At 47.1% G+C, this 16,746-nt stretch overlaps 1 protein-coding gene across 1 annotated transcript in view; it reads left to right on the forward strand.

The window, feature by feature from the left end:
- LOC119388284 (transcription factor Dp-1) overlaps positions 1-16,746 on the forward strand; it is a 147,503-nt gene that overhangs the window by 92,467 nt on the left and 38,290 nt on the right. The window contains exon 5 of the mRNA XM_049413902.1: positions 1,840-2,006. Within this exon, the coding sequence (XP_049269859.1) occupies positions 1,840-2,006 (167 nt within the window). The remainder of the gene's footprint in view (positions 1-1,839; positions 2,007-16,746) is intronic.

Consider the following 16,746-nt stretch of genomic DNA (forward strand, 5'->3'; position numbering starts at 1 on the left):
GCTCCGTCCCCGTGCCGGCGACGAAAACGTAGAGCACTGCTCTACGACACCGTCAACCGTTTTTTCCGGAGAAAACGTCTCGGAAACCCTCTCCCCTGACGGAAATCGGCGCCGTGACGTTGACGTGACGGAGCGTTTGACGGCTGTGTGAACTAGCCCTAAGGCTGGCGCGATCGCGAACTGACGGCGGGAGCCAAGGGACCACTAGGAGAGGAGCACCGTCGCCCTTTCCGGACAACCCCTTCTTTCCCGCCACTTTTCGCGCCAATCCTCGCATCCCAGCTCGCGGGAAAGGGAACTCGCCCTGCGAGGGAAACAACCCTCGCGGTGGGGAGGGACACGGGAGGTGAATAAAACAACCGAGCAGACGGGCAGACGGGCTCTCGTGCCCTGCTGACCTGCGAGGTAACACATCACCGCCCTGAGACCCGCCAGCCGAACATCGACCGAAGGTGTAAGCGTTACCCTTTGTTTTCTACAAGAGCGGACTATCCCTCTACGCGACATTTACGCATTATTGCTAACGTAGCAATAAAGTGTTGTTTGTTGTGCTAGCCTGTTGCCTTATTCGCCCGAACCCGTCGTAGCTGCGATGACTCGCCCTACGGGAAGGGGACGTTGACCCGTGCACGGTACGACTATTTGCGGCTGGGACCGGAGCTAGGCTTCTGCACCAGCCGTACGTAGAGCGGACCCCCCTCAAGGTTGGCATGATAAAGAAAGAAAGTTTGGGCAGCTTTGCACTGGTGGCGCCAAGCATGAAAAAACACTGGAGCTGGCCGGCCTTCCTTAGCCTACCAGCCAAGCCTGGGCTAAAGATAGCTTAAGCCTAGGAAAGCCAAGTTGAGCCTCTCTTTCTGTTTCTTTGTATCTCTTTCTGTCTCTTTCTCTCTGTTTTTTTCTTGGTCTCTCGTCCTAGCAACTCAATATATGGTTCCCACAAATGCTTGTTTTGTACGTGGGCAGAGTTTTTTAATCATACGAGTTGCGAAACTCCCCCATATGCCCCATGTATCAGAATCTGGACACGCCATTGGCCGAAATCGCGGGGGTCTGCCAATTGTTGCGTCATCTGTTGACCAAAAAACGAACTAATAAACACTCGCAACGACGCCAGCGCTGTGTTAAGCAACTTGCGAGAAGCGCTCACAAGTTCCAGTGGTGCCGTGGTGCTTTAGTGTTTTGTATTGCTGCTCCCAGATGGCGCGACAACCTGCAGGTCCCCGCAGAATCGGCCACGGGCATGCCCGGGTTTCGGAACGCAGTTTCGCAACTGGTATGATGGAAGAACTCTGGTGCCTGGATAGTTGAGTGGTTATGACGCTTGTCTTGAAACTGTGGGTACCCGGGTTCGAATCCTGCCTCGCTAAGACATTTTTTCGTTTTATTTATTTTTCCTTCGTTAAGCAGTTTCGTTTTATGCTCGCTTCCCTTCTCCTTCCCGGCTCTCCTCGTTTCACTAGGCTCCAGCCCTCCACTGACTTCGGTAGTGGGGCTTGCCTAATTTCGGTAGCCTGAGTTTTTGCGGACTGACCTTGAACTGAAGCAGCTCTGCTGTTCAGAAGGGCGAGGAGGCACTGCATGACTGCTGCTCTTCTTGCCATGACATCAGCCAGATCGAGTGAAGTGGGAAAGCTACTGTGTGATCCTTTGCGGGACTACACAGTAGGGGGTGCATTTATTGCGCGGGAGAAAAAAAAATTCATGGTGGCTAAAGTTGGGGGTGCGTTCATAACGCGAGTAAATGTGGTACCAGATGAACAACAGATTTTTCCTGCGTTGTTAAACTCCCCTTGGGTGTCAGAAGAAACTGAGAACATGTCATTGCTCTTTCTGCAGGTCGGAATATTTGTTTCATTTTGATGACACATTCGAAATCCATGATGACATTGAGGTGCTCAAGCGCATGGGGCTAGCCCTGGGCCTGGACAAGGGCACATGCTCCCCAGAGGACCTGGAACGTGCTCGCCGCATGGTGCCTCGCAGTCTGGAACTCTACGTGCGCCGTGAGTGGATTTCTGTGATGCTCTCATGCAGACTAGTGTGCCACTTGTCAATCACTTGTGGGCTTGCCTTCAAGTGCAAGCTGAGGGCACCAAATGCCCTACCCTTGAGCAAAAGTACAGTTGTGAGCAGTGGGAGAGGGAACATTGCAGGTACCTTTTTAAAGGTCATAGTGGTTAAGTGTTCAAATGTATCTGGTAATTCAGTGCGTCACATTCTTACAAGTAACTCTTAATGAGACACTGTTCTCTCTCGTCGCTGTACACCAACCACAGGAACCAGGGGCAGTGCCTGCTTTGGAGAGTGGCGCTCTAGTGACAGTTCCAGGAGTGTTTAGTTAACTCATATATGCCTAGTGTCCTCCATATAGGACGCTTCTTTGATGCACTCTAACATCGCTTTTTCTTTAGCTGATGACTAGCGCCACCTACAGCACATAGAAGCAGTCCTCATTCTCAGCGTGCGCAAGCCTAGACATTGCTTGCTTTTCATGCTGCCACGTGCCGACCGCTTTTTCTGGGCAAACGTGTGCTTTGTATGAAATACGTTACACAGAGGAAGAAGTGCAATGTCACTGTGCACGTGAAATGTTTCGAGGCTGACCACACCCGCACGTAGCACCCCTAAAGCTCAGTGTCCTATATGTTTAGGACAGCTTCAAAAACGATGTGGCGTTTACCTGGCAGTAAATAAAGAAATTGTGCTTTCTTTTCAGAGTAGAAGTACACTATTTGTGAAAAAAATATTTGTTTGTCATTTTTTTTTTTTAGTTTGGGCGTATATGGGTTAACTGAGTGAAAGGTGCACACTGAGTATCCTACAGTCACTGTTAACCTTAGGTCAAAACTGGAACAGCATCGACTCTGGCAGTAGGAGGGGAGACATGTTGGTAGAATTTGTGGACACGAATTGACCGACGAGTGTCCTCTTTTCGGTTCGTGGTAGGGTTGACCTATTTCTAGTCAAGGTAAAAAAAAAACGTTGCCTCTTGCAAAGGAGTATGCAGAGTTGCAGAATTACGGCGGGAAAATGAAACTAGCTTACATTGATGAAGATAGCTTATAGCAATAAATGACAAATATAATTTTCAACTTGGGACATCAGATAGAAATAGTGCTACTGTCCAAGAAGAAGACAGCAAGTACTGTTTGGAATTTCAGCATGAAATCGGTAAGAAGGAAAGCCAGCAAGCATATGAAAGAGGAAGATGTATGAATTCAACTACAAGCAGTGTAATGCAGGGGTGCAACAGTTGCGCAGAAATAGGGGCCGCGTTGGCCACCTGCAGTTTGGACATCCAATTCAATCCAAATGCGCAGAAAAGCCGTGGGCGTGCTTTATGTTCAGAGCCTGAAAACTTTTTTTTTTTTTTTTGCTGTTTGTTGCAATACATGGATCTTTGAAAATCAAGGTGGAAGCTCCACGTAAAAAATGTTGACAGCATGCTGGTGTGTGGAGTAGAAGCTGTGGCCATTGGCCTGCCATCAAACTTTCCCAATTTTCCAGGGATACTCCAGAGTTTCGAGCAGTCTGCCCGATGATACAGGTGTGGCCCTAAATTTCCCAAGAAACAGGCCTAACCCCTCCGCGAAACAAAAAAGCAAAGAACAGTGGTTCTACAATTTCCTGGCCTTGTTCTATATTGTACCTTTTTGTCATTTTTGTCGCACTACATCGATGTCGTGCAGAAAAGCGTATTAAGATTGGGAAGGGACTACTAGTGCAAGCTGTCAGGGAACACAGCACATTGTGTCCCTTAATTACCCTCACGGGCATGTGCCATATAATTACAAATGCTAGTAGGATCGCTAACGCATAGCACAGCTTGCACTAAGTCATGCAAGGCTGGGTCACAGCAGAGCTGGTGGGCACCTAGCTGGTCCTGGCTTGGCTAGGCTTTTACCCTCTCGCTTTCCTACCCCTTGCTATGCTATACTGTAAATGGCTATGCTTGCTCTCTTTTTCGTCTGTTTATTTTCTTTCTCTTTCTCTTTCCTTCTATGTTATGCTTTACTCTCTCCCCTCCTCCTCACCCTTGCTTTACTATACTATACAAAGCTATGCTATGCTCTCCTAGTGTGCCTGGATAGCCGAGTGGTTGGGACGCTCACCTTCGGATCGTTGGTGCGCAGGTTCGTATCTCACCTCACCAAGAATTTCTCTTTCTATCTCTCCCTCTCTTTGTCTTTCTCTCTGTAGTCATCCTCTTGCCTCTCCCACAGGGGCGTCTGTGCAAGCAGGCGTTTGGTGTGTAGCGACACCACGGACCCGAGCTATCGGGGGGTTTCGATCCCTCCCACGCCTCGCCGTGCGTGGCTTTGCCTTGTCCGGGGAAAAGGAGATCCTGGGGGTTGAGCCGACGCCGGGTGATTGGACCTTTTAGGCCCCTTGGCAGAGGCAACACACCCCTTTGGCCCCGGCTTCTTGTAGACGGCACCCCTGGGCTGACCCACCCAGGGGAAGTCGGCAGTCGCCTTTTCCTATCTCTCTACCCACATCTTCGTCTTTCTCTCTTACTTTTAGCCTTTCCTGTCCTCTCCTATCTTCTACTTACTTCCAATCTTCTTGGCGGCAAGGGTTAACATTGTGTGGCTACCCAACCTAGGGTAAACCATATTGGGTTATAGTAACCACGTACTGCTGGCGTTGCGCAGACTTGTCCACATGTTCTGCCACGCCCCCATTGTTGGGCTCCGTGGTGGGTGGTAGGCGCCGTTACCGAAAAATCCACTTTTTTCCATGGGATCCTCGACCCCCTCTGTAACCGATCATGCCCCGAAACGGGTACACACCGATGCAAGTTCACTCCTTTGGCCTAAAAACAGAGAAACTTTCCCAAAATACCACGTCCTCCACTGTGAACAATCGTCTACAAAAGCTAGAGCAATCTCATCCTTTCTTGTGGCCAAGTGCCTGAAAGAGACCATTGGAACTGGCTATAAAGCCACAAAGATGGCAAGCGGAGATTTGCTTCTCGAGCTAAAGGACAAGGAGCAGTACAATAAACTTTCACACCTCGTAGCCTTTGGTAACATCCCCATCTCTGCGAGCGCACATCGTACCATGAATACAGTGAAGGGGGTGGTATCGGAAGAAGACTTAATGACACTGAATGAAGAGGAGCTTCTTGATGGATGGAAGGACGAAGGTGTAACACATGTCCAGCGCATCACAATCAGACGCAACAACAACGAAATAGCAACAAAGCACTTGATACTCACCTTCAGCTCAACCACCTTACCTGAGACTCTTGAAACTGGCTATGTAAAACTCCATGTCCGACCGTTCATTCCAAACCCGAGGCATTGTTTCAAATGTCAGCGATTTGGCCATGCATCCCAGAGCTGCCGAGGGCAGCTGACGTGTGCTAAGTGTGGCACAACCGGCCACAGTGCTGATGACTGCAGCCATGACGAGGTCCTCTGTGCAAACTGCGAAGGTAGTCACCCCGCATACTCCAGAGCGTGCCCAGCCTGGAAGAAAGAAAAAGAAATAATAACTATAAAAGTTAAGGAAAATATTACATTCAGGGAAGCCAGACAAAGGATCTCCTCATCATTCGCCCTAAAAACATCTTTCGCCGAAGTGGTGCAACGAGGGGCGGCACCACAAAGGCCCCTGGCAGTTGCCCGGACCACGCCTAGCGTGCCGAGGCTAACGCCACCAGCCCCTACGGTGGGAGCAGCCAGCGCTGCCCTGCCCACATCCAACCTGTCCACACCAGTGGCCTCCACAAGCTCTGGCAGCAGCCAGGGCAATCACGAGGCCAAGGGGGTCCCAACGACCTCCAGCTCGGTGGGGACAAAGACTTCGTCGACCGAGGCGAAGTCTCAGCGACGCACAGCTCGCTCTGTGGAGCGGGCGTCCAGTGCCTCGCAAGAGGCTGTGGACACCACCTCAAGCCAAACGGCGCAGGAAGCGCCGAAGGAGCGGCGAGCTTTTCTCGACCGCTCCAAAAAGGAGAAAACACCAATTACAGGGCCTCACAAAGGCCCCGTAAAATGAGCCCATCTCTGACCTCTTTACACACAGCACCTTTTTCTTTTCCCCATCATGGACAAAATCATACAATGGAACGTAAGAGGACTGCTTAGAAATCTAGATGACGTCCAAGAACTACTGATTAAGTTCAACCCGAAAGTGCTGTGTGTGCAAGAAACGCACCTAACTCCGAAACACACCAACTTCCTTCGCCAATACATTACTTTCCGAAAAGACCGCGAGGATGCAGTCGTATCATCTGGCGGTGTGGCCATTATAGCTGAAGCTCCATTTGAAGCTCCAAACGGCCCTTGAGGCAGTGGCTATTCGAGCTGTACTTTTTAATAAGCTCATTACCATATACTCCGTGTATATACCACCACATCATCAACTTCATAGACGCGATTTAGATACATTAATAGATGAACTCCCAGAGCCCTTTTTGATTCTAGGTGATTTTAATGCACACAATGTCCTCTGGGGCGATTCTCGCTGTGATGCTCGAGGACGTCTCATTGAACAGCTCCTTTTTTCATCTAGTCTATGCCTTTTAAATATGAAGGAGCCTACGTATTTTAGCCTCGGAAACAACTCGTACTTCTCCATAGATCTTAGCATTACATCACCGTCCCTCTTACCCGTTTTTAAATGGAACGTTCTTAAAAACCCTTATGGAAGTGACCACTTCCCAATCATCCTGAGTACGCCGAACAAAGACCAATTACCCCCGCAGGTTCCTCGACGGAAGGTTGACTCAGCTGATTGGGAACAGTATCGAACCCTTACACACATGACATGGACTGAGCTGTCCGCTCTGACCATACATGACGCTGTCACATATTTTACAGCTTTTATACTTGACGCCGCATCTAAATGTATTGCCCAAACGAGCGGCCAGGGTTCTAAGCGGCGAGTTCTATGGTGGAACGATGCATGTAAGAAAGCACGGATGAATGAGAACAAAGTGTGGGCGTTGCTTCGCGATTCTCCAACAGTAGAAAACCTAGAACATTTCAAGCAGGTCAAATCGCAGGCAAGAAGAACGCGTCGACAAGCTAGACGAGAAAGCTGGACAAAGTTCATATCGAGTATCAACTCGTACACAGATGAGGGAAAAGTGTGGAATAAGGTGAAGAAATTTAAGGGCCAACAAACGTATTCCCTGCCATTAGTGAATAGCCCGAGGAAACCCTGGAGGATCAAGCTAATTTTCCTGGCACACATTTCGAACACATATTGAGCTCCTCACACTACTCCGAAACCTTCCAAAAGTACAAAGCACGAATAGAACAACAAAAGTTAGAAAGAAAATCTGGAAGAAACGAGGCGTACAACGAACCATTCTGCTTAGCAGAACTGCAAACAGCACTGAACTGCTGTAATACATCTACCCCAGGTTCTGACTGCATATTGTACGAGATGCTGAAGCAGCTACCCTCCGAAACACAAAAGACCCTCCTTACGCTCTACAATTATATATGGTTTTCGGGTGTGATACCCTCTTCTTGGAAGGAGGCTGTTATAATTCCAATTTTGAAGCAAGGAAAGGATCCCTCTGCTGTATCAAGTTACAGACCTATAGCATTAACAAGTTGCCTCTGCAAAGTATTTGAAAAAATGATTAATTGCCGCTTACTACACTTCCTTAAATCAAACAAATTGTTCGACCTATACCAGTGCGGGTTTAGAGAAGGCCGACCCACCACCGATCATCTCATACGTATCGAGGCATGCATACGTGAAGCTTTTGTTCATAATCAATTTTTCCTATCTGTATTCCTCGACATGGAGAAGGCCTACGATACGACGTGGAGGTTTGGGATACTGAGAGACCTCTCACACATAGGTATACGCGGTAACATGTTCAATGTCATTGAAAGCTATTTATCTGATCGCACATTCTGTGTTCGAGTGGGTAGTGTTTTGTCCCGAACATTTATACAGGAAACCGAAGTGCCACAGGGCGGGGTGCTCAGCTGTACGCTCTTTATTATAAAAATGAATTCTCTCCGTTTGTACGTCCCACGTAATATGTTTTATTCAACATACGTTGACGATGTTCAGATAGGTTTTCAATCGTGTTCTCTTGGGATCTGTGAGCGACAGGTTCAGCTTGCTCTTAACAAGGTGTCCAAACAGGCTGATGAAAACGGGCTCAAACTGAACCCACAGAAAAGCACTTGTGTCCTTTTTTTCACGAAAAAGAGGCTTGCACCCTGATCCTGAAATCGTCATGAAGGGTGAACGTCTGCCCATAAATACAGAACATAAGTTCCTAGGTATAATTTTGGATGCGAAGTTAACCTTTGTACCACACATCAAACATCTTAAAAATAAATGCATGAAAACAATGAATACCCTAAAGGTGCTGTCACGCACAACGTGGGGAAGCGACAGAAAATGCCTCATGAATCTGTATAAAAGCCTTGTACGCTCACGCCTCGACTATGGGGCGGTAGTCTATCACTCTGCCACGCCAAGTGCTCTGAAAATCTTGGGCCCAGTTCATCATCTAGGCATCCGCCTGTCCACAGGCGCATTTAGAACAAGCCCAGTTGAGAGCCTTTATGTAGAATCGGACGAGTGGTCACTCCATCTGCAGAGAACGTGTTCTTCTTTCATATATTTTCTTAAAGTGAACGCGAACAGTGAGCACCCTGCATATTATACCATCAACGATCTGTCCAGCTCTCAACTTTTTCGCAATCGGCCCACAATGGCACGCCCTTTCTCACTGCGTGTTAGAGAGCTAGCTGAAGAAACAAATCTTCCACTGCTTGAATATCACCCCATTCCCCCCGCTATGCAGCTCCCGCCATGGCAGTGGCAGCTTATAGAATGTGACACATCCTTCGTAGCTGTCACAAAGCATGCCCCTCTTATACACACTCCGATGTATTTCCTAGAGCTGCAACATAAATATAACTGCCCAGAATATTATACTGATGCATCCAAGTCCCATGCTGGCGTGTCATATGCAGCGCTAGGCCCATCTTTCTCGGATGCCGGCGTTCTACCCACTAGCACAAGCATTTTCACAGCCGAGGCTTACGCGTTATTCATAGCCGTTAAACGCATTAAAGAATTGAATACACCCAGGGTAGTTATATACACTGACTCCTTGAGTGTCGTGAAAGCTTTGAAAAATCTGAAAAAACATAGAAATCCTGTAATTATGTCCCTCTACTCAATACTCTGCGCGGCGTACGCGTCCAAGCAACATATCGTCGTGTGCTGGGTGCCAGGGCACCGGGACATTGAAGGAAATGTGTTGGCTGACCAGCTCGCCACGTCAACCAACGTAAGCGCTGCCAACTCTTAATTGCTGTCCCCATGATGGACCTAAAGCCAAACATACGGAAAAAGCTCAGGGCTCACTGGCAGAAGTTATGGGATCTACAAACGCATAACAAGTTACACCTGATCAAACCATACATCGGTAACTGGCCACCTACATCAAAAACACGCCGTACAGAGGCCACTCTCTGTCGGCTTAGAATAGGACACACACACAGAACACACACACACACCTTTTGTCCGGTGGTGACCCACCCAGCTGTGACAGATGTGGCCATCCACTTACCGTACATCACATACTCCTTGAATGCTCTGAGCTAGACGCTTACAGAAAAAAACACTTTCCACTGGCGTTTAAGCAACACATACCCCTTCATCCAGCGATGTTCATAGGTAGAGAACCTCTTTTTAAATATGATGCATTGAATGCATTTTTAAAGGACGTACGTACTTTTCATGTCATCTATGCAGGTGATCGGTAGCACGGCCTCCTAAGGGAGGCTGCTGCTGCGGATGCTACATCAAAAGAGAGCACCTGCCTACTGGCCCTTGGGGTCAAGGGCACTGACGAGGCATCCGTGCTAATACAACACTTCTATATTTTAGCGTCACGATCACCTAGAACTCATCTTCACCATGCACGCTTCACTCCACTTTCATGATTTTAATACATATATGTTTTACGCACCTTTAGTGCGCAGAATCTTAGGCCCTTATACAGCCACTAAACATCATCATTGTTCCCATCTTACACCATTTCCTGGCGCTCTTTGGCCATCAATGGCCCTTGCGCCATTAAACAACATATATCATCATCATTCTCTTGCCTGTAAGAGTTATTGCGTCCCATGCTGGACAAATTGGTGCACATGTCCCAAGAGCGAAGCAGAAGAGGATGAAGAGAGCACGTGCCAGTTCATGATGGTGATCATTTTCTATCTACAACACACGGCAAACCTCATGCCTAACTGCTCTGCTGTAAAAAAAAAGAAATTACCGACAATCATTCAGAGTTGTCTGTAACGTTTCTGCGGCCCTCATGAACAAGAAATCAAAATGTACACCAGTACGTTTTACAGCGAAAGCTGTTATGAGATCACAACAGTAGCCAATTTTGGGGCTGTAGTCATCCGCCGCCGCCGCCACCGGTGTCCGTAACCGCTATTGCGCAGAATCTGAAAGAAAATATCCCGGATCGAGTGGGATTTGAAGCAAAGCCCTCTGCATGGCAGGCAACTATTCTACCACAGAGCCACGCTGGTGCTTGAAATTCCTTCGAAAAAGACCCCATGCAGGCGTCGTTCCGGGAAAGGAATCACGTTAACAGATGTCATATAGCGTGGTAGAAGAGTGAAATAACAACCATGCGCCACACAATGCAAATTGCATAATGAGAAGGTGATTTAAAGCTTCCCACCCATTACAAAGGGCTCAGCCTTAAATCTTCGTTGTCGAAGGGCACATAATGCTTTACAGATGTGTAGTGGGTATCTGGCTTCTCCGCAGAATGATGAATAATGGCACAGTGGGTGCTTCTCTACTTTGCAAAAATTATAATGATTTATGGCATTGTGAGTACCTTTGTGTGCACTTGTATTATTGAAACCGGTAACTGCACGAATACAGGAACAATGAAAACAACACACAGAGTGCTACTTCCAACTAAATTTATTGCAACACAAACCTGCCATATAGTACCGTATATACTTGCGTAATGAACCCACTTTTCTTTTTTTTTTTAAGAAATGATGCAAATTTGGGCGCAGGGTTCATTACGCAGAAAAAAAATTGCGGTAGGTATAAAAGTTGAAATTTCGCATGACGGTGTTCAAAACTTCGATAATTATACCTCAGTCTTTAAAAAGTAAGTGTTTGCACGCAATGTATGTGAAAAAAAAAAAGCTTTATTAATGACATCAACCGGCCACTTTTTGCCGCTCCTACTCGCTTCCATCGCCGTCAGTGTCTTCCTCGCTTATGTTGCTTGCTGCTGACGCCTCGTCATTGCCAGAGCACAGCGCATCGTCTTCTGTACCGTCCAGACTATTGGAGATCCCAGTCCTTTTAAAGCTCCGGACAATCATATCGCTCGGAATCTGGCTGCACGCCTCCAGAATCCAGTGGCACAGCATCTCGATGGACGGCCTCCTTATTTGCCGACAGGAGTCAGGTCGTGGTTACATCGCTTAACTTGTTGTTAAGCGTTGTTTTTAACTTTTGTAGCGTCGTCGTTTTGAGATATAACGGCGTGATTTAACGTCGGTTCGATCTTAAACGACATTATCACTCAAACCAAAATCAAATCAGCATATACACACTATATAAAAAAACTTTTTTTTCCCGAGGACCAAAGTGGGGGGTGGGTTCATTACGCGAGTAAATATGGTATGTAGTTTCTTTGCTCAACACGTGGTAACAATGCATGCTTGAGAACAAGGCTATCAAATTTTTATTGCGATAGCAGTTATATGGACAGTCTCCGCTGGTTTTTGCCGCTGCCATCATGCACTGTGTATGAATAAGTATATACATATATATAAAAGGCCCAAAGAAAAATAATTCAGCAAAATGCTTCCGAAGCGCGGAATCAAACAAGCGACCTCTCTCTGCAGCGTATGGCGCTAACTACTACGCCATTAAGCGCAGATCCTTCAGGTAGCAAACGGCGAGCGTTATACCCCTGTCACACAGGGCAACTTAAGTGTACTTTGAGGGAGTGCACTTCGCCGCTAGTGTCATTTGCTCGCTGTCACACAGGAACGCTTAGTGACACCCGCTGCAAAGTAGACTCGCCGGCATGTGCGTTCGCCAAACTCACTTTTCTGCGACGGAGTGTCTAGCCTCGGTAGCAGTGGCTTGCAAATAAATACGCTAATGCAAAACGCGGCGATCACGGTATTTTTAAACCATCGTTCTCGTTATTAGGAATACTGCCATGTATACAAACAAATCATACTACAGCAAAAAACCTCGCTACTCTTGCCCTTGGGCAGTTTGCGGTCACGTCCGATAGGGGGATGCGGGAGCACATGCCGTGCAATGGCCGCGTCCGTCGCGTTGTTTACTTCCTTGCACATGTGTAGGTCAGTCATTCTTTAATCGTTTGCGATGGCGTGTGCCACGGGTGCCACTTCCGTGAAGACAACGTGGTCCGACGCAGAGACGCGGGCGCTTATACGCCTTTGGCAGGAGCAAATGATTGCTGCCAAAACACGCTCCCAACGCCCGTCACCACTACGCGTCCCTTCTGCACCGGAGTCCGCTATTTTTCATTTCGATTCGTCTTGGATATGACACTGTCTTGTCTCGGCTCGTGATGACCAATGATGTTATGAGGTTGCAATATTTACTTCATTTGCGCGCAGTGTTTATTTTAAATTATGTTCATGCCTATGATACGCTATTAAACAGCGAGCATTGCCAAAAATAACAAATATATGTTACGCTACTAAACCACCAATTGCCACTGACATCACTTCCAAAGCACAATTCTCTTTCTCGTGCAGCAGCACGCTGCCAAAGTGACACTGTGTGAGCGTAAGTGCACTCACTCAAAATGACACTAAATTTGCCAGTGTGACCGGGGTATTATATACACACCCTTTACCGCTGGCAGGACTCAGAGACGGCAGGCGCTTATAAGCGTTTCTTCATTACCAGCAAGATGGAGCGAGGAGCGCAACGGGCACATTTAAAGGTCGTCGGCCAGCTCGTTCGCTTCTTCTAATATTTGCGCAGGGAGAACCTTGCCCTTCCGCTGTCTGCTCGCGCGGTAGTTGCTGCCGGGGGGCAGATGTTTTTGCAGCGTAGCAGCGCGTCCATCACGGGCCGCTTTTCTTGCTATCGCATTCATTGCTTCGCCCTTGCGGCGAAACTGTGACCTTTTTTCTTATGCTTTTTTTTACGTTTACTCCACAAATCACAAATCAACCGACTAAAAGCAGCTGGTTTTCTGGAGTTTCTTCTGTGTGACCTTGGTGAGACCTTGTTGCACAGACTCTAGAAAACCAGTGATGTGTGTCCGAAAAACACGGGCAGGACAAAAACTGCTGTCATCCTGTACGTACACCAAGTGTCTCATAGGATTAAGGAGGCTGCAGGACGTGGAAGTGTCAGTGCAGTGTTTTCCACGCCTAACAAGCTGGGAGGAGGCCTGTGCAAGCGTGTAAACGTGACCAGTGAAAGGCCTGTCATATGCAGCAAAAAACACGCCACACGTCTTGTGTCCTGCAAATGCGGCGTCGTGTACAAGATTCTGCTCTCTTGTGGGCATGGTTTACATGTCCACAAGACATGTAAACATCGGCCAAACTGGCCGATGGACTTGGGAGTACATGCCAACAATTTAAAGAAAAAGTCGGGCAGCAACATGGCGTTACACTGCGCAACTTGCGGTTGTTCACCCTTTAATTTCCGGAGCCCTCCGCTACGGCGTCCCTCATAATCATATCGTGGTTTTGGGACGTTAAACCCCTATTATTATTATTATTACTCTCGAAGAAAGATCTTGTGTTTTTGCAAAACCAGTTACTTTTATTGTTGCTCTTACTTTTTAAGTTTTAACCTTTTAAAGGATCTCTTTATTTATACCTTTTTACTTTTTGATGACCTCCATTATTTTTACCTTTTGACGACCTCCATTGTTAAGCTCCACATGTTCTTCATTCCTATTCATTTTGTGCTGGCCAGCTTTTGTTAAAACCCCTGTTCATTTAACATCACCTTTTTCACCCTGTCAATTTTGAGGGTTCGTACAGGTGCTTGCAAAACTTAAAGGACGCTTGAGCTTCGCCTTCAAGAGGGGAATGGGATAGGGTAATTGGGCCCCGTGCGCATCGCCTTCTTCACCCTTTGAGGGTCGAAGGTTTTCACAAAATCCAGTAAAAAAAATGTGTATTTTTTTTATTGCTCAGATGAATTCTTCGGACAATTCTATTTACGAAAAAAATTGTCTAAAATTTTTTTTCGTGACTGTAAAGTGACAAAAAAATCATTTTTGTTGTTACATACACATGGTTTATTCGTAGTAAAATCAAGCAAAATCAAAAAAAAACTTAACAGTTTTTTATAAATAAAAATTATGCATTGTATTAAACATAGCTCACAGACATACAAAAATAAGTGCACCAGAGTACTTTTCCGGTTAAAAATGTTCATGCTGTAACACTAAAAACTTATCAGCGTGTGATAGTCCTTGAAGCATGGCTTGCCATGCATGCTTTTCAGATGTCGCTCCTTGATCGTCATCGGAGTCTGAACTCGTCAAAAAATCCTCGTCTGACAAACTGAAATCCAATGAATCAGATTCTGATTCAGCACTTGGGGAATAGTCTGCATCGGAAGAATCACTGCTCGACTCACCGGCAGCAGAGCAACCGGCACGCGCTTCCATAGCGTAAGCGAACTGCGTCAGTGAGCGCATGGAAGAAAACTATGGTTGTGCGCCCATCCAGAAAGCAGAATGAGTGAAAAAGCTACAGTAATCCTTCGTCTTATCGCCAACAAGACGTAGTTATTCCGAGACCCCAAAACAGGAAACGCAATCACGGCGGCGTCATTTGTGTAATTTAGCGCCGCACGGAAACAGATGTAATTGTGCCCCGGGGAGCAATAAACAAGAGGGTAACAAGCGGTCACCCTTTGAGATATTAGAAACCAAACAGCCATCAGCTTTGCGGGTGCAAGAAGCGAAAACCACCCGAAGGACGAAACCGAAACCAGCTGGACTGGACTGCGTGCGCGCATCTGACGTGTAACTGGAAGCCGCCGTGCCGCTTTCGAAAGCAATAAAAAAAAGGAAAGACGGAGAGACATCGGCGCATTAAAAAAATTCCACGTATTCCCGAAGCGTGGCAGCACATTCCAAGCAAGAGAAATGATCGAAGAAGGCACTCGTTTGAAACCAACCACTCCGTTGGCGTGCTCGGTTGCGCAAGCGTTAGCCGGCACGCCGTTTTGCAAAGCATAAGAAAAGCGAGAACGGAGAGACATCAGCGCATGAAAAAAATTCCACGTATTCCCGAAGCGTGGCAGCACATGCAAAGCAAGAGAAATGATCAAAAAAGGCGCACACTTTAAACCAGCTGCACCGTGAACGCGTGCGGATGGGCAAGCGACAGCCGGCGCGCCGTTCTGGGAAGCAAAAAAAAAAAAAATACAGCGGAGAGACATAGAGACATGAAAAAAATTCCACATATTCTCGAAGTGTGGCAGCACGGGCCAAGCAAGAAAAATGGTTGAAAAAGGCGCGCGTTTTAAAAATAAACGCTATGCCTACTACATATACGACGAAAACCCTTTGGTACCAGGAAGCTTCTGCCGTACATGTACGGCGAAAACCCTCAAGGGGTTAATTGCTAGCCTGGCTTCGGTTCTCGGAGCATGCCTCAACCGTGCCATAAGGAAACGAATGACTGTGTGCGCAACATTGGCCGTTTCAAACTATCCTAGAATGCCTACTGCAAGTTCAGTTGTTCAGTGCCCACTATGACGTACTTCTTCCTTTTGCGAATCAGCGAAGGCTCACTATGCATCCGTAAGGCAACACTCGAACCTACGCAGCTGCTCCGCTTGTTGATGCTTTTGCAGCTGATGATGATAAAATATGTCTGAGCGCTTTGTAATGGGTGGGCCTTTAAAACGCCGACTTGTTGCACAATTCACATGTTATAATGCCTGGCGCGATTCTACACTTCTGCCACGCAATATTACATGCATTAAGGAGACTCCTTCCACTAGATGGCATTCATATAGTGTTTTTTTCCGAAGCAGTTATAAGCAATAACCTGGCTCTGTGGTAGAACACCTGCTTGCCACGCAGACGTCCTGGTTCGATTCTCATTCAAACCTAAGATCTTTATTATTTATTTTATATGCATCTTTCTCGTTTTTTTGGTCACGGACAAGATGATTATTTTTCACTCACAACCAACGACGCCGACGCCGAAATTTCTGTGAAACAAGCTCTTTCAAGGGGCAATGACATGGTCACCCAACAATTTGAGGTTTTCCGCGAAAGATAAAAGCAGAGGGTCTATTGTGCCCGTAAATAAATGAAGAATGGGCTGTAAGAGAATATATCATTGCAAAATCAACTCTAGAAGTCGCCGGCTGTAAACCCCACCCACTGTTGGTGACCGCCATTTTTCCATGGCATGTGTGATGTCATGTGCTGCATGGAGCGGAGCCGTAGCCTTTCGTCAAAGTTTCAGCTACTGCAAATCGTTTAATTTCAATGCCAGGCTGAAGAAAGCTGAAATAGCTCCATTGTATGTGCAGCTGACCACGAAAAAAGGCTGGAATGCAGACACTCGCAAAGCTAGGAGCTCACGAGTGTGCCAGTGTTGGCTGACTCTCAGGTCACTCGCATGTGCATAGAAGTATTCTTGGGGTCTGAAAATGAGCCGCTCTCTGAACACACGGAGACAGTTCACACTGTAAGGCAACAAACACGTGTACTATCCG

This window comes from Rhipicephalus sanguineus, chromosome 3 (assembly GCF_013339695.2).
Source record: "Rhipicephalus sanguineus isolate Rsan-2018 chromosome 3, BIME_Rsan_1.4, whole genome shotgun sequence".
Classification (NCBI taxonomy): Eukaryota; Metazoa; Arthropoda; class Arachnida; order Ixodida; family Ixodidae; genus Rhipicephalus; species Rhipicephalus sanguineus.